Source organism: Cupressus sempervirens, chromosome 8, assembly GCF_028749045.1.
Source record: "Cupressus sempervirens isolate cs-2001-9-10 chromosome 8, ASM2874904v1, whole genome shotgun sequence".
Taxonomy (NCBI): domain Eukaryota; kingdom Viridiplantae; phylum Streptophyta; class Pinopsida; order Cupressales; family Cupressaceae; genus Cupressus; species Cupressus sempervirens.
In genome coordinates this window covers 467,374,020-467,401,496 of record NC_143125.1, presented here as the reverse complement: position 1 = coordinate 467,401,496, position 27,477 = coordinate 467,374,020, and the positions used below count along the sequence as shown (strand labels likewise).

Here is a 27,477-nt window from a genome sequence, read left to right as displayed (position 1 = left end):
GGATTCTGGAAGGATATGAACAAGGAATATGGCTGAGAACCTTTAGGACAGCAGAAAGGTCAACAGATTTGAGTAAAATCAACTATTTGTATGGTGAGAAAAAACAAAAACGATTTCTTCAGGGGGTATTATACATAAAGACAAAAAGCTTTAGAATGACATAATATAGGGAAAAATGGCTTATAAACATATGGTATGGTGTCTAATTATAGATGTTTTGTTTTAGATTCCCATTATAAGTCAATAGACAAGCAAATTGAACGACCAATGGGAAATTTAAGTCCCATCAAAGCCATGGAAAAATCATTGAGAAGGTATATGAAATGCATGGTGGGTTTCTAGTTTGCATTTACATGACAGGACAGATAGCTTGCTTCCTTTGAATATTTCATTCTTAGAACGGGTTCTTTTCTACCGGTTGCATATGCAAGCAAACTGAAGCCCTTGCATATGCAACCTGGAGAAACTAAGACAGAAGAAAGAAGTGTCAACATATAAACAAAAATGCATGCAAATCTGAAAATAAAATGAAAGATTTGGATTCATAAACAAGAACAAAAATATATACAGGAAAAGCCCTAAAACAAGCACAATAAACTTACCTCCTTTTGCAAACAAAACAAGAGAAGAGGTCTTCCTAAAATCTTGAGCAAAATCTGAATCATCCAAGAGATTTTTGGATTTAGAAAAAGATTGCAAGAATGGAGTTACATAGACCACGAATCTTGATTCAATCCTCTTGAAATCAATGCTCAATTGAGTCAAGATAAGTTGCTTGACAAGTGTTCAATAATGGAGAATAAAATGCACAAGTCTAGAAACAAGATTGAGCCATTCAAACCAGACAATGATTGAAGAGCTGTCCACATACAATGGCAACCAAAAATGTCGCCTAGAGGATCAAATGCAGCTTGTGAGTGATGGAGAACAAGCTGAAATCACTGGTTTTAACCCTTGATGCCCTCCTTGATCAAAAATGCAGGTATTGGGAGCAAAATCCTTCCCTCTATGAGCTGTTTTGGCCAAGAAATGCTCTAGGCAGGCTGTTTAGAGAAAAATGCAGTATGCAAATGCTTGCAAAATTGTCACCCAACTTTTTTATCCAAACTGCAGCAATAAATGGAATAACGACATGTTTTATATGATGAATAGACATGCAATCTCTCAAAAAATCACCATTTCTACCTTTTGAAGACAAATGCAGTAATACATGGGTAATGACACACTTTTTAGGAGTTTTTAGACATCAAAACATACGTAATGACATATAAAAACGTGACTTAGCCTTTAAGTCACTTAAGATGAGCTTTTTGAAGCCAAATACATATCCTTTTGGTTCTAAAATCGCCACAATAGGGTTCTTTATATAAAATAAGGTCTTAAATTCATAATGATGTGCCTTTTGGATAGGTTTACACATGCATTTTGACTCAATATCACCACTTCTAGTATAGACGTGCTTTCTGAAGCCATTTACACATGCGAATACACTCAAATTCGCCCCCTAATAACTTAAGGTGTCCTTTTTGGAGTCAAACGCATATGTTTTTCGTTTTACATAAGCTCAATATATGCAGAGCTTATTTCAAGAGATTAACATAATAATGACAGGGTCCAAAATATTGATCATGGAGATTCAAAGATGACTTGCATATGAGATGACATGCAATCTTCGGTAAAAACTCCACTTTATCGCATAAAAAGTCTCTCATGTTTTAAATGTAACTATAGTTTATATGAAGAGATATGTTAAAGAAATGGGAAAGCCCACTAGTACATTAGAAAATCATTAAAAACTATGTCTAAATCTTATCAAAATGATGTGAAATTTTCAAGTTGTGTTTTCAACTTAATTTACATGTAAATGGCAATTTGATTTCATGCAATGATCAATTAAGAGCCCACTTTTAAGAGATTTTCAATTAAAGAACAAAGATATGTAGTCTAGCCAAAAACCCCTACCTGCAACACGTTTAATTCCTTCATAACTTTAGCTAGACAACACCATTTGAGGCCTAAGATAGCTCAAAATGAGTGGAATTTCAAAACCTATAATCCTAGGGAAAAAACAACATTAAAAGCAAAACACAAAAATGAAAAAAAAGACTTGAAGGTCACCAAAAATCAAGTGCTTGCAGTCAAAGAAGAAAAAATTGTTTTGACAATCAATAAGGTGATTAACTTGACCAAAACCCTCAAAAAGGATGCATGAAAAGTTCAAAATAAAGGACAATTCAAGGTTGATAATTTGCCTTTATGACGCATTATCCAAGATACAAAACAATGTAGAGGATACACATACAAATCCATAAGAAAGTTACGTAGGGTTGCCCCAATTTGTGATCTCAAAATTGAGGACAACAGAATTAAAAGGCCAATCTAGACTAAGAAACAAAAAGATGTAAGTACCTAAAATTCTAGGCATATGTGGTTCTCTTCGTAAATAAGTACTTATGAGAAAACTTTGAAAGAAATCAAATGTATAGAGAAGTAAGACTCTCTTGGTTGTAACTGAAAATGAAGATTGATTGTTGAAAATAAGCTCAAACTCCTTGTAAGACTATTGTAGTCTAGACTAGTGAGTCTACTCAAGAATGCCATAATCTAGCAATGCAAACTTGTTTGATGCATACAAAATGCAATATGGAAGAAGGAAAATTGAACGACAGAACTTATCCATATTTTTATGGAAAAGTACAATTTTCTTATAGAGCTACATAGCACTTCAGGGACTAGGAAATTTTGTATAGCCTATAATTTTCCACTTGCAAACAATTCACCAACATAGCCTGCATCTTACATATCAGACCCTTTTATTGCTCCCTTATCGTCCCTATTCATTCACTAATTTTGTTCTTAGGTTTGCCTCACATTATTCTCATCTTCATCAAGCCCATCCTATTCTTTGTCCTAAGACTAGATTCCTTAATACACAACCTCTACATCATTGTCACAGCCAAGAGGAGCCTTGTTCTTTCTTTTGAAATCTAGTTGACAGCAAGAAAAGACATCACAAACATCTCCCAATGACGAAAACAACCCCCATGCTCTCAAATGTCTGAGAAGAGATGCTAAACACACAAACTGCCAAAGGAAACACCATGAAAACATCTTACTGAACAAAAATTGATCCAATTAAAAACTAGGTTAAATGCCACACACAAAGTAATGTGGACATCATGCGAACTCAACAAAACAAGATGACCCTCAAAATTAGTTGCCAAGAATAAAGTTTTCAAAAAAAAAACAATAGAAAACCTTTGCATATTGACTAAATGTTTAAAAGGAAAAAAAGTCACTTGTGACACTTGACCCAATGATGCCAAGGTTAGAGAAAATACAGAAACAGACTTTAATTTGGAGCACTAATTAAGTTCAAAATACCGCAAATAGCATCATATATTGTATAATAAACATAAACATTATAAAAGTAAAAAATAGTACAATGTCAATTAGTCAAACTTGAATGTCATGATATATATAATTAAAACTAAAACTAGCAATGTCAAGCATTACAAGGCTATCAAAGGCTCCTTCCATGAGCTTAAAGAGGTGAACTTGAAGATCGGGGCCCTTGAGAGCAAGTCTAATGCTCAGGAGGAGAATATTAATGCCAAAGATCAAGTGATGGACAAAGATAATGTTGATGGGGGAATTACGGGGTTGCTGCCTGCGGTTATGGACAAGGAGGATTTCATTAAATTGGAGGATAGAGTTAGGGTCCTGGAGAACAAGGTGGCGGGTCTAGACTTTGCTCTCGTGGGCATTCTAGGCCAAAGTTACAAAATATTGAAGGCCTCTAATGAGCACGTCAAGATTCTTGTTGGAAAATAGGAGAACCAAGATAGAGTTGTCATCTAGGTTATTGATGATAATGCTCCCCCTGTGGAGAATTCTTATGGCCAGGGGAGAAGAACCAGGTCTAGCTACAAAAAACAAGTATTTTGTGGCATTTGAGGTCAAAGAGTTGATGATGGCGACAAAGACTATGAATAGGATGCAAGAAGCGGATGAGGTTCTCAAAAGTCTTGGCTAGCTAGTACTCTAGGGCCTTTTTGTGTGTGTCTAGTGTTGTCTTTTTTTGTGTGGAGCTTGGCCCTTTTGTTGTCCTTTTCTCAAGCTAACTTTTCATTGTATGCTAGCCTTTCTATTTTTGGTTATGATGGTTTAAGGTTTGTTCAGTAATTCTACTGATCATTATCTTTTTTTGTAAAGGATTTCAAAGGCCCTTCAAAACTTGTCTTCCCATAATCAAAAACAATGTCAAGCATCAATAGTCAAAAATCAACATTCAAATATCATCATATGGCTCTTCAAAACTATGATCACATCCACATTTGATGTAGGTGCTGAAAAATTAGAAGAACCATAGAGTTACTAACACTACAAATACATAGTAAAACAAACAATTTATCAAAACACAATAATAGCCATGGCATGCTAAGTACATGATCCCCCCCCACCAAGTAAATAATTTATCTTCTAGATAAAAAGAAAAACAAGTACGCATCAAGCAACATTAGGGAAGATTGTTCAATTTGATGATGATATTGTAGACAAGAACTTGTAGGCAAACTTGGAAGCATAGTTCATAAACTTAGACTCAGAGAGTAAAGTCAAATAAGTTTGGTGAGGGTTTGGGTTATGACTCTAGAAGGCTTGATGGGTAGTGCTTCCAACGAGGTTGAGGGACATTGGCTCTCATAGGGGTTTGGGGGTAGCAGCCCCAATAGGGTTAAAGACAATATTTTGCATTCACTCGCAATAAGAGAATGAGTAATTTTTGTCTTTATATTGAATTGTAATCCAAATATTATAGTTTGTGGAAATAACTGCACTTTTTAGGTAAAAAATGTTAAAAAATAGAAAATGTCAAAATATGTCTATTTGGCATGGGTAACCACCAAATTCGCCTTGCGTTCATCTAGGATGAACTTGCAAGAATTGTATGGAATCCTACCCATACCGAAGGGGAATTAGATCTAGAGCCCAAACCCACATTGGACTAGACAAGGACCCGATTATTATAGGAAACAAGTTGGTAACATAGAAAAAAAATCCTAAAAAAAAATCCTTACCCATAACACCCCACCTTTTAATATCCGTAGTATTCTATAAATCATCTATCACTCCAAGGAAGTAAACATTCAAAATCTAGAAAGAACTTGTAGTACTCCAATTTAATGAGTTATTATATTCAAATTCAACTTGTACCAATATTGAAACCCATTCATTTGGCATTTTCTAGTCAAATGTCTCAACAAATTTCTAGGTATTCTATTGACAACCTCAATTTTCCATTCCATTGTGGATGATAGGTCAAACTAAAACTCAACTTAGTATTTTTTTTTCTACATAAAATTTGTCAAAAATGACCTATAAATTTTGAATTAATCCCTATTTAAACTAATGATCTTTGGTAAACCATGTAGTATAGCTACCTCTTTAAAGGACTGTGTTAGAGTATCCTTCCCGAGAAGCCAAGGGCCCTAATTCAATCCAACCCAAATTCAAGTCCCAATTCGATGCAACCAAAATTCGTCTAGGGTTCAAAATTCTAACATGGGTTCGTAGTGAAGGACCCAAGGAGAATTTAGAGGCATTTAGGGCGAATTTTGGCTTGAGCAGAAAAACCTAGGAAGAATTTGACCAATTTTAAACATTTTAAAAAAAAAATTTAAGTTCACATTAGGTCTATTATAGTTTTGCATTATTTGTGGGTTGTGTTCTCTGTGTTTGGTAAGGTTTCCAAGGCTTGATTGTTGTTTTAGTAAAGATGTTGATGTTGCAAACTTGCACATATGGATAAGAAGTTGCATGATTATCCTTTCGTAATTGTAGATAGGCATCTAAAGTATGCATTCAATATTTTAAACTCAGGAATCTTGAGCATAGTGAAACGTTGTGTTTGCTTTCAATAGACTTGCCAATATGGGTACCAAACAAATGAAAGCATTTATAATTACATAATTTTTAAGAGTTGTTAACTATGATCACTAAATAGGACAAGACAAATCTATAAGCTTCGAGGCTGAAATCAGACCAAAATAGACCACAACAAGAATTAATATATATGATGGTGTATTTTTCTATGTTGTTTTACTATTAGCATAGTGGTGTATTATAAAATCATTTATCGTTGCACACACACACACACACACACACACATATATAACACAAAACAAATTGGGTGCAAAAAAGACTATTAAATCAAAGAATTTAACTCAATGCAGGCCCCTACGGAGAAGCAAATATCAAATGGAGAGATGAAATGCTTATAGCGCAACTTAGCACAACTTAGGACGGACTCTCATCATTTTAGATTTGAAACGGGTAGATCAGCGATACCCGAGGAAGAATGGGAGGAGAGAATGTCTTTTCTACAACACGGGAGTGGTGGAGACCAAGCAACATTTTCTCATGGAATGCCCAGCATACAATGACATACGCTCCAGCTATCGGGATATACTAGAAACACGCAATTTAGGTACTCTTTTTGAGGAAATGCAGTTGGGAAAAACAAATTTAGGGGTCAACATTCATTGTTGAACAACAGACTTAAAGAAGCAACTTCAAAAGGCCTAATGTTCTCACACGCTTTATCTTGTGAGGGTGCTTGTCTTTTGTCTAGTGGATCCCATAGGCTGCTTTGGCCTCGCAGACTGTTATTAAAATCATTCATTCAAAGTGAACTTGAACCCACCCCCCAAAAAAATTGAATGAATCTCAAACCAGAGTAGGAAACAAGACCAACAACTAAGCTAAAGAACAATGTAGAATCTTGCATGGCATGCTTTACTTCGTACAAGGTATAAAGTGTGTCAACTTTGTAAATCTATCTTTTATAACCTATTCAAACCATCACCCTATTGCAAAATGGGGATCACCTCTCTTTTTGCTACTAGTTGTTAGGTTTTGGTAGTAAACCTGGCAATTCAAAGATTGAAACTATTGAGGAGTGGTTAAGCAATTAAGTAGTCAAGCTGTGATCTAAAGTGGGAGTTTTAACATTTAGGTCCTTTGGGGTTGAGTTGTAGCAGGCCTAGCCAAAAATCCTAACTGTATTAATATTTTGCCTAGTCAAATAGTTTAAACTACATTATAAAAGCATGTTTATTGGATAAGGCCAATAACCTTATAAAATTTGATTTTTCATACTTCAATTGTGAAAATTCCCAAGGAAAATCAAATTTTCTTAATAAAAATACATAAAATCCAAACATGAAATGAATGTCCCCCATAAAATGACGAAAATCTGGACAAGGCCTGAATTTCCCTATTTAAAATGATGAAAATCCGGACATGACATGAATTTCCCCACATAAAATGATGAAAATCTGGGCATGGCATGAAATTCCCCACTTGATGAGACATTTTCAATCAAAAATTCTAAGTATTGGGCCATTACTCTAGACATGGGTCTATTGTGAGGTTTTCACACCATTGTCTCATTGCAAATGGGGACCCCTTCTTTTCACTTTGGCTACAGAAGTAGGCTGTCTTAAGGGTCTTGGATACAACAATTTCAAGTCTCTAGATCCTAGCCTATAACTTGAGCAGGGATGGTTCAAGGTGCTAGTGTGCAAGTTAGATCAGATGTGACTAAATAAATGAGACAGCCCTTGCAATTTCACCTAGTGGGGGCTTGAGGAGGTTTAATGTCCCTTTTTCTGGGCATTGTAAACTAGATGTCGCCTTAATAAAGTATTAAAATGCTTCTATTGGAACTTAATCAAAATTTTAAGTCATTTTAATTTTAAAGAGGGCATTTAAAAATGGGCAAAGGAGAGGAGATGAGGGGACAAGCAGAGAGAAAATGAAGAGTCACTGCACTGGGCTTTAAAAGAAGACTGACAAATTCATTTCAGGAGGCTAATTTTATTCATTTTTCTTTGGTAGAGCTTTGGGAGCTTCTTGTTTCAGATTCAATTTCCTAAGGACAGAAACTTTTGGGATTTTATTAGCAGATTAGACGGAAACCTAATTCAACTTTGAGGTAGATTCACGATGGAACTCATAGCTGAATGAAATTGTTAGAGCTATTTCATGTTTGTTTGGAAAAAATATGGTTGAGATGATTTATCTAATTTAAGGGCAATGTTCATAACTATTTTTCAGATATTATATGTTAACTGTCGGACAAATAAAATCAGTTTTTTACATGCAAATTGCTTGCTTAAGTTTCTGTGGCAAAAACTAGCCAAAATTTTCTGTCATACCCAACAACAACAAAAGGATGAAAAGATTGAATGATGCAGAAGCCTTCATAAGGACAAAGGTCTACATTGAGTAATTAAGAATAAATCCAGGACCTGGAAATGCAAATGAACACTTCCCAGTCAAACATGACTACAGGTATCATTACAAGCACGTTGTATGGGAGGCATTAATTACCTAATCTTAAGATAGTCCAAGAACAGCATATCCACTGCCTCATATTTTTTATAGTTGGACAGTCAAATAGTAGAATGCTAAGCACCTTACCTCATCTTTGCTTCTGCTTCTCAATCACATAAATCGTGATTTACAATAAAAGGCTTTACAAACATTATAACTCTGATAATTCACTCGTGCAAGCTCACTCTACTGGCATAAGATATCAAGAGTTTTAAATATTTGTTTGATGGGAAACTATGAATTTTTATATCTCAATACTATTTTTGCCTACAAATCCAACAATGTCACTCTAATTTATTGCTGTATACTAAAGTCAGTTTTTATAGTCCATAACTTTTGATTACTAATAGTAATTAAAAAGAGAACCAAAGCAAGTGCAATCTTACTGGTTTCCCCATGTCGATGCACACCACCAATTCCTCCAGTCACAAATATGTGTATGCCAACCTATGATAAAAAGATATCAAAGTAGTAGTTGAGAAAAGCCATATTTCTAGAAACAAAGGATGAAGCTATCATTACAAATCATTTTGTTATAGGATAATCACAGATCAAATGTGATTCCTCACAATTCTTCAAAAGCCACTTATCATAAAATTGTCTAAAACATTGTGCACTTCAAACTTAGGCACACATGAATCCACATTAACTTGACTGACCGGAAAAATGTTGATCCTTTTCCAATTTTTACATATTTGGAGTGCTACAATGCTTGAATAGGGCCAATCATATCACAACTTGACTAAAATGTATAATTCTTGTAGAAATAAAGAAGACTCTCCAAAGAAAATCTATATGTAACTAAATGGCCAAAGATAACAGGGGATACATCATTCCATTGAAGTGGTTCCTACTCACTACACTGAGAATGGAACAAAATGTCCTACACCAATATGGGGGATGTTACATATCTCTAGCCTGCATTCTTCGCATTTTAAAATATTGTATTTTCAAAATTATTCTGCAACTTTTTCTGTATGTGATTTTCTCAGAAGCCATCTTATGCAATGGTTGGGAAACATTATCCTAGTAATGAAAGATTCCTTCCATTTGAGGTATCAAGAGAAAATATGTTTTCAGTAGATTTATTGGAGCACTCCCATGCTAAAAAGTTACCAATTCGGATACGAATAAAGATGTAGGTACAAGAATACAGTGTGTGGATGCATGGAAAACTTTTGAGGGGGGTTTCATGCATTTAGGTATCAGCAACACGGGGACGCATCCCCACCATTTTTCCCCAATGCACCAGGATGGGGGTATGGCGTTCCCACATCCCCAATGGCACCACCATTGGGTTGTCGTGCATCCCCTATGGGGACAAGGGGGCGAGAACAAGTCCCCTAAGGAGACGAGGCAACAGGAACAAGTCCCCGGCCCCTTCAAGGGATGGCTGGGTGTGCCTTATACAACCAAAAAAAAAAAAACATGTTTTAATATTCTATTGGGTGTATTGATTATCATATCATGTTTCTCAATGTAATCATCTCTATGATAAGATACTCGTACTTTTGATATCTATAACTATTATTATTTAATATTTATATAATAGAAGTTAGAACTCTTCCATTTGCTCATTCGAGTATTTAAAATTTTAATATTATTGTTCAATTTTCCACTTTCACGTTCAATGTTCAATGTTCCACTTGTATGCTTAGTAAATTAGTATTTTACATCTTTATATCTTATATTGTTATACATATTTTCATTACTAGCATTACTAGCATTTTAAGTACCAAAAAGGTTATCCACTAATTAACCACCTACCCAACACTCCCCAACCATTACACACTTACTTTACAAACGTCAGAATGATCACAAAACTATGCACCCAAAACCCATACAGGAACCAAACCCATGACCAACTAACCTCAAGTTCAGTGAAACCAACCCGCAACCTTCTCTCTAGTGAAGTTGGGAATGCCATCGCCACCACACAAATTAGCCAACGAAGCACCACTCCTTTCCTTTGCAACACCACCACAACCCTAGAGCAATGAAACATCTATCCCTGCCAGCACTCCAACCCGCCACCAAATGAAGCATCCAAATCACTCTTTCTAGGACCTCTCTGTCGAACCACAAAGAGCTATCAACGAACCATTGAGCACCCATCTTTGCCAATTGGGGCCATCGACCTAATTGGCATTACCTTCCTTGTCGACTGGCATTCAAATCGGCCACCCTTGCACACTCACGGGTCTGCACAACCTCCACCAAAAAATGCCACCCCATCTCTACACTAGGGAAATGCACCTTCGTAGGACATGTCGATGATTACACTAGCAAGGGCTTGAGCTCACCATCACCTCTGCCAATCAAACTCCACAGGGAAAATACTAATGTATTATTATTAAAATTTAAACTACATTATTCAATTACAGTTTGGTTATTTTATAATGAAATCAATGATTGATTTATTAAATATGCTTAAATATATGTTATGAAATATTAGGTAGGGATTGATAAATATCGTCAACTATAATTTAATATCATAGTATGACTATGTAATTAGATAATAGTTAATTATTATTAATTAATATAAGTTTGATATTATATAATTATTGTTTACTTTGACATTAACATTATTAAAACCATTACAAGGCAACAGGTGCTTCAAATAATGTTGGTGGAAGTCATGTCCCCTTCTTAATGATGAATCCTTCATAAATAATAGTAAAACTAAAATAAATAAATATAATATAATATAATTACAATCTAATTAAGGGTGAGAAATATGAAAAAACTCTTTGGAGACAAAATTGAGACAACCTATAATAAGAGGATTGAGATACCAAACTAGCTATCTCTATTAATTACAAATATTTTAATGAGAATCGCATTTTTGTTCTATTAAGATTAGAGGTAAGGCGGCCAATTATATTTAGCTATATCCTCATTACAGTGATCCTTGCCTATGCATTAAAGGACATGATAAGTGAATATTATAAATCAATAAATAAGACAAATTGGTAGAAGATTAATCATATATTTCCACCCACCGATTATATATTACAAGGATTCAATTAATTGTTAATGCCAATGAATTGGATGTGTTGATGTTTGTTTTATGACCGCACCAACAACAGAATGAAATACCAAGATGTCTTATCCTCTCTTGAGCAAAATTCCATATCTAGTAATATTGTGAAAGGTTATATAGGCAACTCCAAGGTTCTTTACCATCAAGTCTTGACTTGTGAACAAGCTCAATGGCCATTGTGCTATGTTGGTATCACAAAGAGACCTACGTTTAGATTGTTCTTGACTTCTTCCGCAATGTTGACTAGAGCTCCTTCAGATATTACCTACGTTTAGATTGTTCTTGACTTCTTTTGCAATGTTGACTAGAGTTCCTTCAGATATTGCAATCTCATTATGGTTCTTCTTTGAAAGGCACCACTATAAAGAGCTCAAATTGAAGGGGAAAGGCTTAGTAGGATCTCAAATTACTCCTAAGGGAAACAATATCAAAAGATAGTGTTCCAATGGACAAACTCTCAATAACCAAGCTCTACTTTGCCAAGATCAACTAGTGCAATCTTCTAAGGATTATGCAAAGAATTTTCACATCACACATATTCATCAACATTTTGAATAATGAATACCATAATGGAAGTTAAGCATCCATATAAAGGGGGGCTCGGTATAACTTTACAACTTACAATCAGCAAGATCTGAAAAATATGAGCCTTGGAAATTCATCAAACACCATTACATTTTTTATTGAAATCAAAGCACTATATCTAACAATTTTATTTTACTCTAACTGCGGGAACAATGAGACCATGGAGCACCAAAATACATCAAGTAATCGCCCTGAAAGGAGCAATGAAAACTCTATTATCATGGTAGCTCTCAAAAACAATCTCAAGATTCACTCTTTCACAAATGAGAAATAAGGCATTTATATAGGTCATTGATTACTATGAGTGGCCTAGATTGAAACAAGACGTATGGCCTAGAGTGTGCCACCTTAACCTTAATCAATGTTAGGGAAAGGAAGGAGAATGTGAAATTAATGCATGGGTCCACAAGGACCAATGAAGAGAAAACCACTTCCTTAGTGGGGTAATAACGATCCACTATACATCTTCATCCAACAAGAGAGTGGGGCAAAATGAATGCCCAGTATGCATTAAAAGCCTTGTCTACCTTGAATAGATTATTCTTAGTTCCCTTCCTTAAATGCAGTAATTTTGACTTGAAGAAACTTGATTAGTTGGTGTAGATGACTGGACCCCATGTCAACATGATGGGTGCCATGTAGGCTCAGGTCTTTTCTAACTGCATCATTTTGTAACCAAGATCCAACTTTAATCGACTCTTCAAAAACTACCTCTCCATGAACATTTTCATCCTCCCATGTACCAACTTGCAAATGTTTCTCCTTACAATGGAATGAGATCCATTGTTGATGACTGTCATTCTAGAGTTTCTTCACATAGAACTTCTTTAGTCATGCTCTTGGATTTCTGGATTGAACATAGATCTTTTGAGGTCTTGAACTTTGAATTCTTTAAACTGGATTACTTCATAATGTAACTATTTTCACTCACCTTGGATTTAATAAGCTTTCGATGGAATTTATAATTACTAATTAAGTTTTACTTAATAATAACGTTGAGCTTATTTCATAATTGACAATTGGGTTAAAATTTTTAATTTATTAATTAAGTGAACAACGAATATTCATTTAGCTCAACTAATAATAAAATGGTGGCCTATATAGCTTCAGCCTAATTTTAAATGAGATTAATATTATATTTGGCGGCTCATATTTCCAAGACCAAAACTTACATTTTGAAAGGGAGCTTTATTGTATTTAGCAGAATTACATTTAATAATCTTAAGTCCCTTGTGATAATTAATCTCTCTTGGCGGCAAATGGAAATGATGGAACTATAACGAGCTTGCTCATTTCCTAATGTTTAACAAAAATATTTATCATTTGTAGTAAGCTTGGAATCATGGCTTTCAAGTGTTGGCATTTGGCTTGTTGATCATGATCAGAAGCCATTTTTGGAAGGAAAGATGTTATACACAAGTTTGGGGATCTGCGAGAATGGAAATTTCATGAGTGAAAAAAAAAAAATTCTCTTCTTTGTATTGGTGCAATTTGGTTTCTGAGAATTTGACACAAAGAATTGCAAATTCTTTGCAGTCTTAGTGCTTAGAGCTGGTGAAAGAACTAGCAATTTGTGCTAATGAGAAAGGCATCTTATAGGTGCCATTGTTGATTATAAGTGGTTGCCGACAAAAACAAGTTTTCATAGGCAACTGGAGATTAACTATGTTGTGTGTTGAAATCCCATACCTTGTAAGCAATGTGGGCTTTAGTGTTTGCAGTGACTGCATTAGTGGATCGCATTTCAAGTAAATAGTGGTAGCGATATATTAACTGTATCTGCGTGATAAGGGAAGAGCCAGTTTTGTTTCTAGGTGACAGAAAATTCATGTCCAGACCTCAAAATCATTAACAAACCATCAATTGCAGGTGGCTGCAATGTCTCATATTATCAAGCTGATAAGCACGGGATGCAAATACAATTTCAGGTTCTTTGTTTGCTTTAAATAATGATTAATGCATAGCTTTCTTTGTATATATATTTCAAGAGTTAAGTTATTCGATTAGAATGGCGTAAAAACTGATTACAATAGGTTCATCATGAACTGTTCATCATAAAAGAGAAGGTAACTTTCAGAGTATCATACTTTAAAACTACCAAATCACCACTATACATGACTTACAGGGTAGTCAACCCATTTAACCCACTTGAAAAAGTAACAAAACAGTATAAGATTTAGACTACATATCAAAAAGATTTACATAATGCTGTTTATCAAAATCAAACATGCTATTGATTTATATTCGGGCCCCATCCATCATTATAATCCAGTACTTGCAAGAAAGCTGCATCGAACAATTCATCATTCCATCCTGCTAGAACAAAATCATTAGTCAGCTGAACCTCTTCACCATCAGTAATTTGGAACAGGCTGCTAGGTACTAGTGGAAATGTGCAGGTCCTCCATCATCCTTTCAATTTGCTTAATATCATTCGGGTCCATCATATCCTTGAATTGGTCGAGGTACTTGAAAGCATTGAGCTCGTCTTTATGGATAAGTAGCATGCCATGACCAGTGTCATAAATTGAACCAGAGAAATTTCCAGAGAAAGTGACACCTGAGACATGATGGAAAAATGTGTGAGTTTACAAGTAAACTCAGTAAGTCCTCTATCCTTCTGCTGATAGACCTCTTCATTTATCGCTTTCCAAAGGAACTATAAAATCTCACACGTAAGAACGGACCAAAAAGAGTTAAACTTAGAGTCAAAAGCTTCAACATATCCAGCTAATATTTCACTCCAGGAAAGACCAGGTTTTGAATTCCACACAATAGGATTGCTTAAAAAAATTGACCAAATTATAATAACAAAATCACACTGAAAAAAAACATGTTAGATCATAATAGCAAAATCACACTGAAAAAAACATGTTCAAAAGACTCAACTACATCACAGACTTTGCAATGACCAGGAATGTGACCTAACGACTCCAAGTTAGATCCTAAAGAAAGTTTTTTGAGCAATAGAAGCCACTTAAAACATACTTTTTTAGGTTCCACTTTTGACTGCCATAAGTACTGGAAAAAGAAAGACCATTCAAAAAAAGGAGAACACAACCCCACCCTTGGATCACTCTTTGAAAGATTTCAGGATCAGACATAAGCATATTATATAACAGTTTTACTGTTACTTCATTAATCACTGTTCCATCACTCCACAACAATTGTTTGAACTTTGAAAAAATTGTCAGAGTCAATAGCCTTGGAGAAGTTACATGTACCAAGTGCCTTGCAGATTAATTATATGTTTTCTTCTGAGCCTGTGCGGTACTATACCTAGTTCTGATTTCATCCCAAGTACCCATCCCATTATCAATCATTAAGTCACTGATTAAAGACAATCCCAGCACATTCCAATGTTTTGCTGAGCAACTTTGTGTAAGTGTCAAAGGTTTTCCATTTAGGTACAGATCCCACCAAATTGATCTATCCGTGACAACATAAGATGAGGAAGAGCCAACGGCAGCTCTAACTGGTACAAATATCCTTGAATGGGTCCAAGCCTTTCACAAGGTAGCAAAAACATTAAAGCCAAAGACCTTGATCTTAAAATCACCTAATAGTAAATCACAGAATGGAATGTTCATCCAACTCTTACCTTTGGAGATGAAAGAACATTGAATGTTATTTCTGATTAGGACTTCCCAAGGTTCATTACCATAAATGGCCTTGAGAATCCGCTTAGAAGCAAGGGCAATAGCATGATTTTTTAGATCTTTCAAGCCCAATCCACCATACTGCTTGGGTTTACAACACTACTGCCAATTCACACACTATCTTTTTTTGTCTCCCATCCCATCAGACCATAGAAAATTTCTCAAAAAAAATTCAAATTTATCCATTTGTTGATTAGTCATCAACTAGGTAGAAGAAAAGTAAAGGTGATGAGATGACAAAACTTTCTGCACAACTTGTACCCTTCCTGCCAAGGAGAGATAGTGAGTCTGCCATTTAACATGTTTCTTTTGAGTTTATTAAAGACCCGCTCCCATATAACTTTAGTAGAAGGATTAACAGCAAAGGGGATACCAAGGTATCTGACAATCTCATTAGGGCCTTTCCATTGCCAAAACATCAACTGTACCCAATTAGGAGGAGATTCAGACCAACCTAAAACTGAGGATTTATGAGGAGCAATTTTGGCACCCAAGGCTAAATAGAAGAAGTCAAGTCTATCCAAGGAGTTACAAAAATTCATCTCCTCAAGTTCCAAGAATAAAGCAGTGTCATCGGCAAACTAAGAGTTTAGTAAAGTATCATTATTAGGAAGGAGGAGACCTTTAATGGGAGGACCAAGGGAGGGAGCTCTAAGCAAATAAAATAGAGCATCAGCAGCAATCACAAATAGGGAAGGGGCAATGGGGCAACCTTGTCTAATTGAACTCTCACGAGGAATAGGGTTGGTAAGATTGCCATTCACATTTATGACAGTGGAAGAATCCTTAAACAATACCTTTACCAACTGCAAAAGTACTCAGGAAATCCAAAAGCTTACAACATCCCAACAACAAAAGGCCATTCAATTCTATCATAGGCTTTTTCAAAATCAAGTAAGATCATAGCCACATTCTAATTGCTCTTCTTAGCCAAATGCATTGCTTCCCAACTAGTAATTAAATTTTCCAATGTATACCTGCCCTTAATGAAACCTGTATGTGTAACTGAGATAAACCTATTGAGCAAATTCTCAATTCTTTTAGCTAGCAATTTTGCAATGATCTTATAAGAAATGTTCAATAATGTTATTGGCCTCCAATTTTTTTTTCCAGCTTTGTCACCATTCTTTGGGATCAGTTTCATCGTGCCTTTAATAATGTTTTTACCCAAGGATTCTCTACTGAATGAGTCTTCATAGAGTGCCAACAAATCACTAGATATCCAATCTATATTAGTTTTGTAGAACTCAGCAGGAAGACCATCACATCTGGTGATTTGTCATTGGCTAAAGAGTTAATAGCCCATTTAACTTCTTCCAAAGTAATAGGGTTATTTAGTTTGTTACTATCTTCTTCTGACACTATTCTGGGAATCATTTGAAGACATTTGTCAAGTGCCGCATAATTAGCATCAGACATCTCACATGAAAAAAGCTGAGAATAATAATCAAAGAAGGCTGACTGCATTACCTTTGGGTCCAAAGAATTTCCACCTTTAATGTGAATGTGTTCAATGAATTCCCTTTTATTCTTTGCCTTGATAATATTGAAGAAGTATTTAGACCACCTATCTCCTTCGAAATTCCAATTCAGTTTGTATCTACCTCTTAGACCTTGGATCTTATAGTTTTCAATCTTCCTTAAGGAGAGTTTAGTCTTAATCAAATCAGCTTCTAACTCCAAATCCTAAATTCTAATCTAGAGATCTTTCTCTATTAGGTTGAGATTAGTCTGAGCCCTAGTTTCTTCAACATTTAAATCCATACCCTTTTTTTTCACCAATAATCTGAAAAATCTTAACTAGTCCTTCCCACATTTCTCTTGGTTGAACACCACCACTAACCAGCTTATAAATACCAGTGACCTGCATGAGAGCACCAATTGTATCCTAGTCTTTAAGAAGAGAAAGATTAAGTTTAAAGGGCTTATTGACAGTCACCCTAGAAACCGGAATCTCATTTTGCAACCCAATCATTACAAAGATAGGGGAATGGTCAGATAGAGAAGCAGGAGCAATTGTGATAGGTGAGTGACCAGGATCAGAGTAAAAACAGAGAAGAGCAGAGTTTGCATAGATTCTATCCAATTTGCAATACACCCTTTGAGAGCCCTTTTGATTATTGCACTAAGTGTACCAAATATCCTAAAATTCAGCTTTTCTATTTTCTAAAGGGTCTAGCACATTAAACTTCCTCTTAAGTTTGTTCCAGAAGAATAACTCATTGCCTTTCCAACTGAAAGAATTACCTCCTATATTATCCTCCCTATGTTCAACCATATTAAAATCACCAGTAAAGATCCACCTGGTATTAGGCAAATTGGTTGTAGCCCATTCCCATAGTGCTGCTCTGTCTCTATAGTCATTAGGTGCCTAGAAGTTACACAACCCAAAACTCTGACCATCTTTACTAAATACAATCCACAATGCCCTATGACTTGGGATTACCCAATGGCACTGGATCAACACTTTCTTTTGGATAGATAATGGATTTTAACCAGTTAGAACCACTTGGGATGACCTTAGAACTAAATATGGGATCATTAGTAGGAGATAGCTCAATATCATAGAGAGGGTTGACAATAGTATCAAATTCCTTTTCAAAAACAGAATTAGAAATTTTATTGGTATCATTCACCATAGGCTTATCCATCCCCGGAATGTTACCAAAGTTACCTGAGGATGGTGCCGAGGGTTTCTTTGTTTCAAAACTAGATGCTTTATTAGCATTATCTTTAGAAATCTCAAAGTTAGTAGTTTGGGGTCTAGATAAATTCGGACAATCCTTTCTGACATGTCCATTCCTTTTGCAGTGAAAACAAGCACCTAGATTACCAAGTTGGGAGACATTCCGTAGAAAAGCTTCAAAATCAACTAAGGGAGATATTATTAGGGAATACAATGCCTGGTTCAAGAGCAACCAGAACCCTAGCATTTAAATATGGGAGGGTAGTCTTAGATTGTTCTATCTGCAAAACTGAGTCAACAGGCTTCAATAGCTAATAGATAAAGGGCCAAAATTCAACATTCAAATTCTCAATTTCTACCCAGTTTGGTGAAGCCCTAGCAGAAACTTCTTCCGCATTCCCATTCAGTGACCATGGGAAGGCTCTAAATAAAGATTTACCCACATTCCAAAATTTCTTGTGAAGGATTCTTTCTTGCATACTATAAGTTTTAACAAATACAAAAAAAAGCCCTCTTTGAACCATTCTACAGAAAGTAACATGAATCTCAAGTTTCTTACCCCAAACATTTACAACCCATTCATCAAAAAAATTTTAAGAAGGTAATAACCCTTTATCTATGCATGCAAAGAAAACTAGAACATTTTTTAACCGAGATTGTTATGTTCTAATAGCTATTACCATATCCTCATTTGACGAGAGAGAAAAGGTCTTCAATTCATGGGGTAGGATCTTACCTTCCTCCTTTCCTCCACCGACACCATATTCGAAATTGCCTCCATCTCCGAGTCTATCTCCATTGGTTCCAGGTTCATCGTTTTGATTTCCATCTACAATGGCTCTACAAATCTTGCTAGAAAAGAAAGCCGACGGCTGGCAAGAAGTTGAAATCTCGTCCACCACTGCCTTATACAAAGGTTTCTCATTCAAATCCTTTTGCTAAACCTGAGAATTATCCTGATCATGGGTGTTGTTTAAAACCTCATCAACTTTCATCATTTCTTCAGATGCCTCTCCTCCACCATCAATCATGATTGCCTCCCCTTGGTCTTTCATGAGTGATCCAGGGTGGGTAGATAATGGCAAGGTAAGGTTTACCTATTATCAATAGAGAAGCCCAAATGACACACAACCATAACCACAAAGGGATAATAAAAAAAGCACACAGACAATGAAAACATGTACTGAAAGCAAATAAAACAATGAAAAGGAGGGCACAAAGTGAGAAAAAAGGATCGAGAAACACATTGCAAGGTACAGGAGCCGAGGCACATAAATGTCTGGCTTCCGTATGCAGTAACTGCAAAGCGATTTTCTAATCTCCTAAAAAAAAATAATAGAGGTAGAGTTATTGAAAAAAGCATTGCATTGAATTTGTTCTTTTCCCAATTTTCTTAAAATTCTGAAATTTCAAAAAACCAAACAAAAACATATATCTCTGAAAACACAAAATCTTCCCAAAAAAAACACAAATCAGCAATCAGTGAAGTTTGATCCTAATTGAAGATCTCTTAGTGTATCAAAGCGGATTCCTATCATCCCACAAGATTGGGCTCTTTCATGCAACCAGCTAGGTTTGATCCAAACAAGTACTACAAATGCAAAAGACCTCAATTACATGGTTGTGAGTTAAGATTACTACCTAGAGTACAAATGGGTAATAAAAGAGGTGGAAGTTCACCTAGCCTACTACACAAGATGATGAGACAGAGAATAGGGAACCATTCAAAAATATTGCTACAAGTCAACAGCAATTGGGAGATGGGCAGAAACAGGTAGCCAAAGTGCAGCAGCAGCTCTTAGATACACTCTATCAATTTGCTTTGCCCGGGGGCCATAATAGAGGCAGAGTTTAGAAGAGTAGTTCAACAAGCTCTCACAAGTCCAAGGTTGTGCACATAGGTAGTCATGATAGGCCATCATGATCTAATTTTCTAAGACCGTATTAAAATGAGAGCAATGTTGATGATGAGGCTCCCTCGTTTACAGATGATTTGTTGGCTTTACCTCCAATGTTAAACATCATCTCAACTTTGATAGGTTTATGACCTAGAGCAGGAAGCACTCTAGAGCAAGACTAGTTGGTAGGCAAAGGGTTAAGAACAGTGACCTCAAGCATACGACTGGTAAGCTCAACCTTCCCATGTTTCAGGGTAGTGGAAAACTTTATGCTCAAGCTTGGATTAGTAAGGTTTATACATATCTAACTCTTAGGCCTATGACAAACGTGGATACTATTAAGTTTGCAATTTTGCATTTAGACGAGGCATCTTTCAAGTGGTGCAACCATGGGATGCTCACCCTTCATCATAATTTGATTACATCATATCAAGAGTTTATTGACAAGTTGGTAAAATGCTTTAATTGAAAGGATCTAGAAACCTATTTCCATGACCTTGCTCGGCTCAAGTAGACATGTAATTTGGAGTCCTACATTAGTGAGTTCCTAAGACTCTTTGTCATGGTTCTAAATGTGATAGAGAAGCGCCTAGTCATGCTATTTACAAAGGGGTTACAGGAGCCACGTAGAGGGTGACTTAAGGCATTTAATCCAGCCTTCTTGCATGGGCCCATCAAGAAGGCCAGGAGCATAGAGATTTTAGCTCTTACGAGGCCAATACAACCTAAACCTACCACTTTAACTACAGATGAGGTACACCCACTAGTTATAGATAAAAACGAAAATCAACTGTAAAACAGGATGAGGCAACTCATGAAGACCTGAGGAGATTGTTGGTTCCCAAAACCGAAGATTGGAATCCTACGAGCCTTGCCAACTCGATGCTAGGATATCCAACCGGTTATGGCCAACTTGATAGGATTGATCAATGCAATCCAAATCCCCTGCACTTCTGGCTCTGCAAAATCAAGGTAGGTGTACCTAATCTTGAACAAAACACTTAATCCCAGGATGCTTATAGCAGATTGGTTAAAATATGAATGCAACAAAAGTTTTCCAAACGGAAAGGATTACAACAAAAGAATGTTTTTAAAACAGGAATAAGTATAGATTAGTGCAACAAATGAATATATTAATTCTTCAAAGGAAAGATATGAAATAATTGCCAGTGTATGGATTGCGAATTATGGAAAATATAAAGACCAATACTGAAGGGCGATAGAGTTAATATTACAAGTTTAAAACGTACAACTTTATAAAATTCTACGCGCATCAATTATAAACAATTTAGTAATCAAAATGCAACAGATCAAATATCTGGATGCAATTTTAAAATAGTCTAGAATGTATTTTAACTCTTGTTCGGAGACAAACCAAACATAGATTCGGAAACAATTAAATATTTCACAATATCTATGATGTTTGATTTTAAAATGCTATAATTGATCCTGTCCACTTATCTATCATATAAATTATTTATAAAATTAAAATAATAATTATAAAGGACGAAACTATATAATATTTTAACTCTAAAGCTTCATGCAAATAAAATAATATAAATATTTCCTACTGATCATGCCGGAAATAAACTTGTACTGGAGACACTCCTTATGGATGATCCATCTAGTACAGTTTTACTCCAGAATTGCATATGAATATATTCAATAATCCACAATCCACGGGCTTAGTTCAAAACTTCATCTCTTTACCAATAAAAGAATAAAATATATCAAAGTGCATATATAACTTGAGTATGTAAAAATTTGTAGGAATATCAATTGTCTTTTGTTCTCCATTTGTATTACATATTTATAATAAATAAAAAGGTATGTAAGGAATGGACACATTCCTTCACGACACCTAACTACAACCACTTTGGTAGTAAATCCAAAACAAATAACGATAATCAAAGGAGACAGCTTGAAAAATATAATGGGTCTTCCAGGATTATTCGATGAACTAATGAAAAATCTATGCTTTGACAAAATCTCTCATGCGGCCTCCGAACATAGGAATGTTTGTGTTCTATTTCCTCACGTGGTTCCAACTCGAGAATCTGGGTTGTGAACCTCTGGACTCCATGGCAAACAAGGCGATATGGTTTCAACAAACGATGTAGTCCTGGTATCATTATGGGAAATATCATAGATGTAATTTCCATCTTTTGAATTGGAAGTAAATGTATGCATCACATGTGCATAGACAACATTGTTGGAGCCATATAGTGATTACCTAAACTTTAAAATATTCCCCGTATTAGATGCCGATGATCACCCTGAATCTATGATTGAATAAGATGACTCGATTTTGTGCAGGCTCCTCCTCATCTCATGCTTTTTCTCTTTGATTGGCGTTGAAATTTCTTGACTCCTCGTCTCCACTTGCAAACGTTACCAGTGACTCTTCCGTATATGCTCAAAGATTTGCAACAAAAACATAAACTCACATTAGGAATAAATTATTAAGAGAAATGATTGATAATAGACAATACATCTCTCCCACTCAAGAGGCCCTATGAAGACCGGGAGACAAATCCTCCATACTTCTATACTGCTGCAAAGGATGAGCACAGTAGTCACTTAGTTATGCCACACGATGGAAGATGTGTTTCACATAGTGTGTGATTGCTGCATTTGCAGGTATGTTGGGCTTCAAATATGACTAACATCCTCATGGTGTACTGTTGTTGAATCTAATATGTCCTGCGTAGCTCTTCCCAAATACATCATTGTTTGTCTTACAGGCCTGTATCTTCTAAATCCAAACTTTACTTACTAATGAGATTACTATTATTCGTGACTGAGGATAAAATGTTGGGTATGTTACACATACTGTGATTACATACTTGCTGTTGTCTTCATCATCGTCCGATAACCTAGTATATCAATTCAGATATCATACTCTTTTTTATTGCTACTGCACATGAGCATAGTTCTTGAATATTAAAAATATATTGCTGATGTCATTCATTCATTATGATTCTTAAGCAGATATTTCTTTATGCATATCAGTCCATTTGAACTCTTGTTTTTAATCAGTGCTCTGTATTATTGTTTACAGCATTCCTCGATGTATTGATTATAGCTATTGTTGTTCAACTTCCTCAAATCTATATGCTCTCTTACTACTATAGTGTCTTCTAAACAACAATAAATTCATGTCCATAGACAATCATACTGATTATGACTGCTGTTAGCACATAACTGTTTTTTTGTCAGAAGAGTTATTCACATTCTTTGACATCAATGTCAATGCCTCATCAATCTCCAACATTATTTTTAAAATGGAAGCCTTAATTTGTGAAAATTTGGGCTCCATCAGAGATGACAACTTTGCTATTGGTGCAAAGAGCCTTATGATAGAGAGAATGCATGCCCATTGAGACCTAAGGCTAGGGAAAACATTCTATGTGGGTGTACTATGATGAAGTTGAGGTTGAAACTTCACATCAGCCACGGTGGATTAGATGTTAATGATGCTCAAGGGTCACTATAGAGTTTGGTCACGATGCCTGGCTGTCAACTATAATGTTGTCTACTACTATACCACTTCTCTTTGCTTTCAAGCTAAGAGGATTGGTGGATGGACATCACTGCATTGCCATGTTAGACACTGTGGCCACAAATAATTTTATACATGAGTTTGTTAGCCGGTGTGGTCTTCAAGCGAAGGAGTTTGTTGGATTTCAAGTCAGGGTGGAAGATGACTACACCCTTACCTATACCAGACACATACATCATCTCTCTTAATTTCTTGGTGGCTATGAGATGCAGTCAAACTTTAATATGATCAACTTACGGAAGATGGATGTGATTCTAAGGATGCAGTGATTATAGGATATTGAAAATTTTTCCCTTAGCCTGCGCTCCATGGAGATGAAGTTTGCATACTGAGGAAGGAAATATGAGGTACAGGGTTATCACAGGGGGCACTTTACACACTATGTCTCTTTGTTATGGTTTAGGTGGAACATGTACACATTATGCCTCCTGTAGTTCAAGGTAACCTAGTTCAAATCACTATACAAGTTCAGTTCACTTTGTGAACAATACCTTGTTTGATGTCGATGTTACCTTATAATATGACAATCTATTATTTGAGGTTTTTGTCGATCTCCCTCTCATGATGGTAGAGGATGGTGATTGGGATTTCGTCAATGCACCTCGATTTCAGACAGGTCTTTTGAGCTCTTAGTGGTGTACACAGTAAGGAGCGCCTAGAGATTCACATTCAATCCTCATGTACAGGATATCTACTAGGTGCAGAGTTTGCCAATGCATGAGTTTGATGTTTGGAACCATAACTCAATTGGCACAGAGAAAGGGGACGGGTCTAATCTGCCTTTTGAGTCGCTTTTGTGTGATGTTCTTCCTTCTGTGTCACTAGTTCAGGTATTGAGTTCAATTTCACAGACTAAGTTGATCATACAAATGGTGTGGTATTTACAAGGAGTATTTGGTGATGATAGGGACATTACATGCATTTTTCAACGGGATCCTAGTGGAAGTGGGATACTCTTTGGGTTGGAGTTTGGTGAGCTAATGGATGCGAGATTGCTTCACGACAAGCAATTTCTAGTAAGTCGGAGTGCAATGTCCCCGCTTTTTGCTCACCTTAGATCTAATAAGCTTTAGATGGAATTTACAAGTATTAATTAAGTTTTACTTGATTAATAATAATGTTGATTTTAATTCCATAATTGGCCACTGGGTTACTTTTTTTTTTATTAATTAAGTGAACAACGTTTTTCCATTTAGCTCACTTAATTAATTATAAAAAAGGTAGCCTATATCTTTAAGCCTAAGTTTAAATGAGTTTAATGTTGTATTTGGCAGCTCATATTTACAACACTAAGTCTTACATTTTGAAAGGGAGCTTTATTATATTTTGCAGAATTATGTTTAATATCTTAAGTCCCTTGTGATTCTTAAACTCTCTTGGTGGTATATAGAAATGATGGAAATATAACAAGCTTGCTCATTTCCTAATGTTCTACAAAATTAATTATCATTGTTGAAAGCTTGGAATTGTAGCTTTTACGTTTTGGCATTTGGCTTGTCGATTGTTTACCGCATGGGGTAAATAGATTTAATGCACACAGACAATAGATACAAACAACAGTACTCTTTTATTATTCGCATATGCCAAAGACATTACATTATGCTTCTAATGATGATTACAATGATTTTGGAGGGTGTATATATACTTTTCGAATAACCTTCCTGAAGGGGTCCATTGGCTGCATAACAAGAACCTTCCCGAAGGGGCCATCGGTTACACAGTATTTATCGACGACATCCATCCTATCGGCTACACAATATTTACCGACGACATACATCCTGTCGGCTACACAATATTTACCGATGACATCATCCCCCCCAAAAGAAAAAGTCGTCTCCGAACGACAATTACAAAATATCCGAGACAGATTAACCAAGCGGAATACAGTAACTAACTAACTACAACAAAATAGATCTGTTTCTGTCACACCACTTTCACATTCGTTCTGTGCCTGCATCTAACTGGTCTCCAAAATACGTTGCATCTATAGCCTTTGCTAACACAATATTGTTTCCTTAGCTGACCTTGATAGCCACCCGTGTCGCTTTCTCTGTTTCCAACTCCTGGATACCCTAAGCCAAGTGTCGCTGAATTGCATTCAATTGGATGATCAACTCCTCCCAAGCTCTCTATGCATCCACCAAGATAGCTTCACGTCCAACACCTACTCCAAATGCCTCAAAGCTTATCACCCCTCTTGAAAGGCTTGCTCCATTGATCTTTCCACCTCTGGTACACAAACACTCTATGCCTGCCACAGCTCCAAGTCTCATCAACTGGTCACATTTTCCACGACTGATAACTGCACCAACTGGGGGTCTGGAGGGCATCACCCCTAGCGAGGTCCGCCAAGACCAAATTAACACTCTCAAACTCACACAAAACTCCATGGAACACACCATCTTTGTGATTTTCTTCCGATTCCACACTCTTTCAACCAACCACTTGCATTTTTTACCTGTTTATGTCTTTCCCTTCCCTTTGGCATCATGTGTTACTCATTCTGAACTATTTCAATCTGTCGTCGTTTTTTTTTTTTTTGCCCTTACACTTACTCTTTCCTATAGACTTCATTTGTTCCTCTACTGGGTTAGGCCAGTTACTTTTTCCCGTCTATTCTGCTTGAAAAATTCCTCCCCCTCCGTATGGATCTGTACGGTCTTCCTTTGATATCTTTAGAACGGCTGGTTCTTGTGTTCTAGTATGGCCTTGCTCCTTCCCTTAAACTGCGTACAGATGCTGGTCGAAGAACAATACCAAAATCCACGTTGCCCTTCCTTGGACACCGTATGGTTGTGCTCCTCTACGTGCCTTTCTTATTGTACTAACTCACAACCTCCAGACTAGGCGTTTTTGATCTAACTAGGCATCTTTTCAAATATGCTTATTTTTGACCTTAGCTTATACTCATTATCTCTGTGTCATGCTGAAAACACCAACCCCGTACTGTGATGCCTTTATAACTTGTTTCTTGTTTGCCTTGCCGTCGTATTCCCTGTCCGAACAAACTAATAGCAATGCTCCACCCGTACGGTTCATAACAAGAAGTCTGTATAGTTTAACCCGATCACCGTACGATACATAATAAGAAGTTTGTATGTGCTCCAAATTTCCGTACACTGCCTAGTATATATCTTGCGTTTTATTTGTTAAACATACGGTGCTTGCACTGGCAACTATGATGTCATACGGTCATGATGCATATGAAGCCGTACTTGTCTTACCGTACAGAGGTATAGGCTGCAAGCATACGGCTATTTAATTTTCCCCCATTCCTTTATCCAACATATGGTTTTAGAGGTGAGACATAAAAATACTGTAAGGACAACCATCGTACGATGGCTTGCATTTGGTAGCTATGCGGTGACCATAATGACTTGCTTTTTTTTTGCTTTTTCTTTTCTAAAAAATCAATTCTCCCTTTGAGTTTTGTCATTCTCTGACGACGAGGGGATCGTTGCTACCTCTTTAGCTTTGAACCGTTGACTGCCTCTAGTATTTCTTGTCCGTCTAATGTCCACAACTTTATTGCTCCATTATCACCTACCTCCCGGATCTGGTATGGCCCGACCCATTTAATTTTAAACTTGCCTGGTTTGATTTCGTTCCGTCCATCATACTTCAATACCAACTGTCTCGGTTGGAAC

At 36.2% G+C, this 27,477-nt stretch overlaps 1 protein-coding gene across 4 annotated transcripts in view; it reads right to left on the bottom strand.

Moving 5' to 3' along the window:
- Positions 1 to 27,477, bottom strand: part of LOC149543258 (indigoidine synthase A family protein) — a 244,847-nt gene that overhangs the window by 62,408 nt on the left and 154,962 nt on the right. For all 4 annotated transcript variants that reach the window (XM_089798105.1, XM_089798106.1, XM_089798108.1 and 1 more), the window contains one exon: positions 8,784 to 8,844. In XM_089798105.1, coding sequence (XP_089654231.1) covers positions 8,784 to 8,844 — 61 coding nt within the window. The remainder of the gene's footprint in view (positions 1 to 8,783; positions 8,845 to 27,477) is intronic.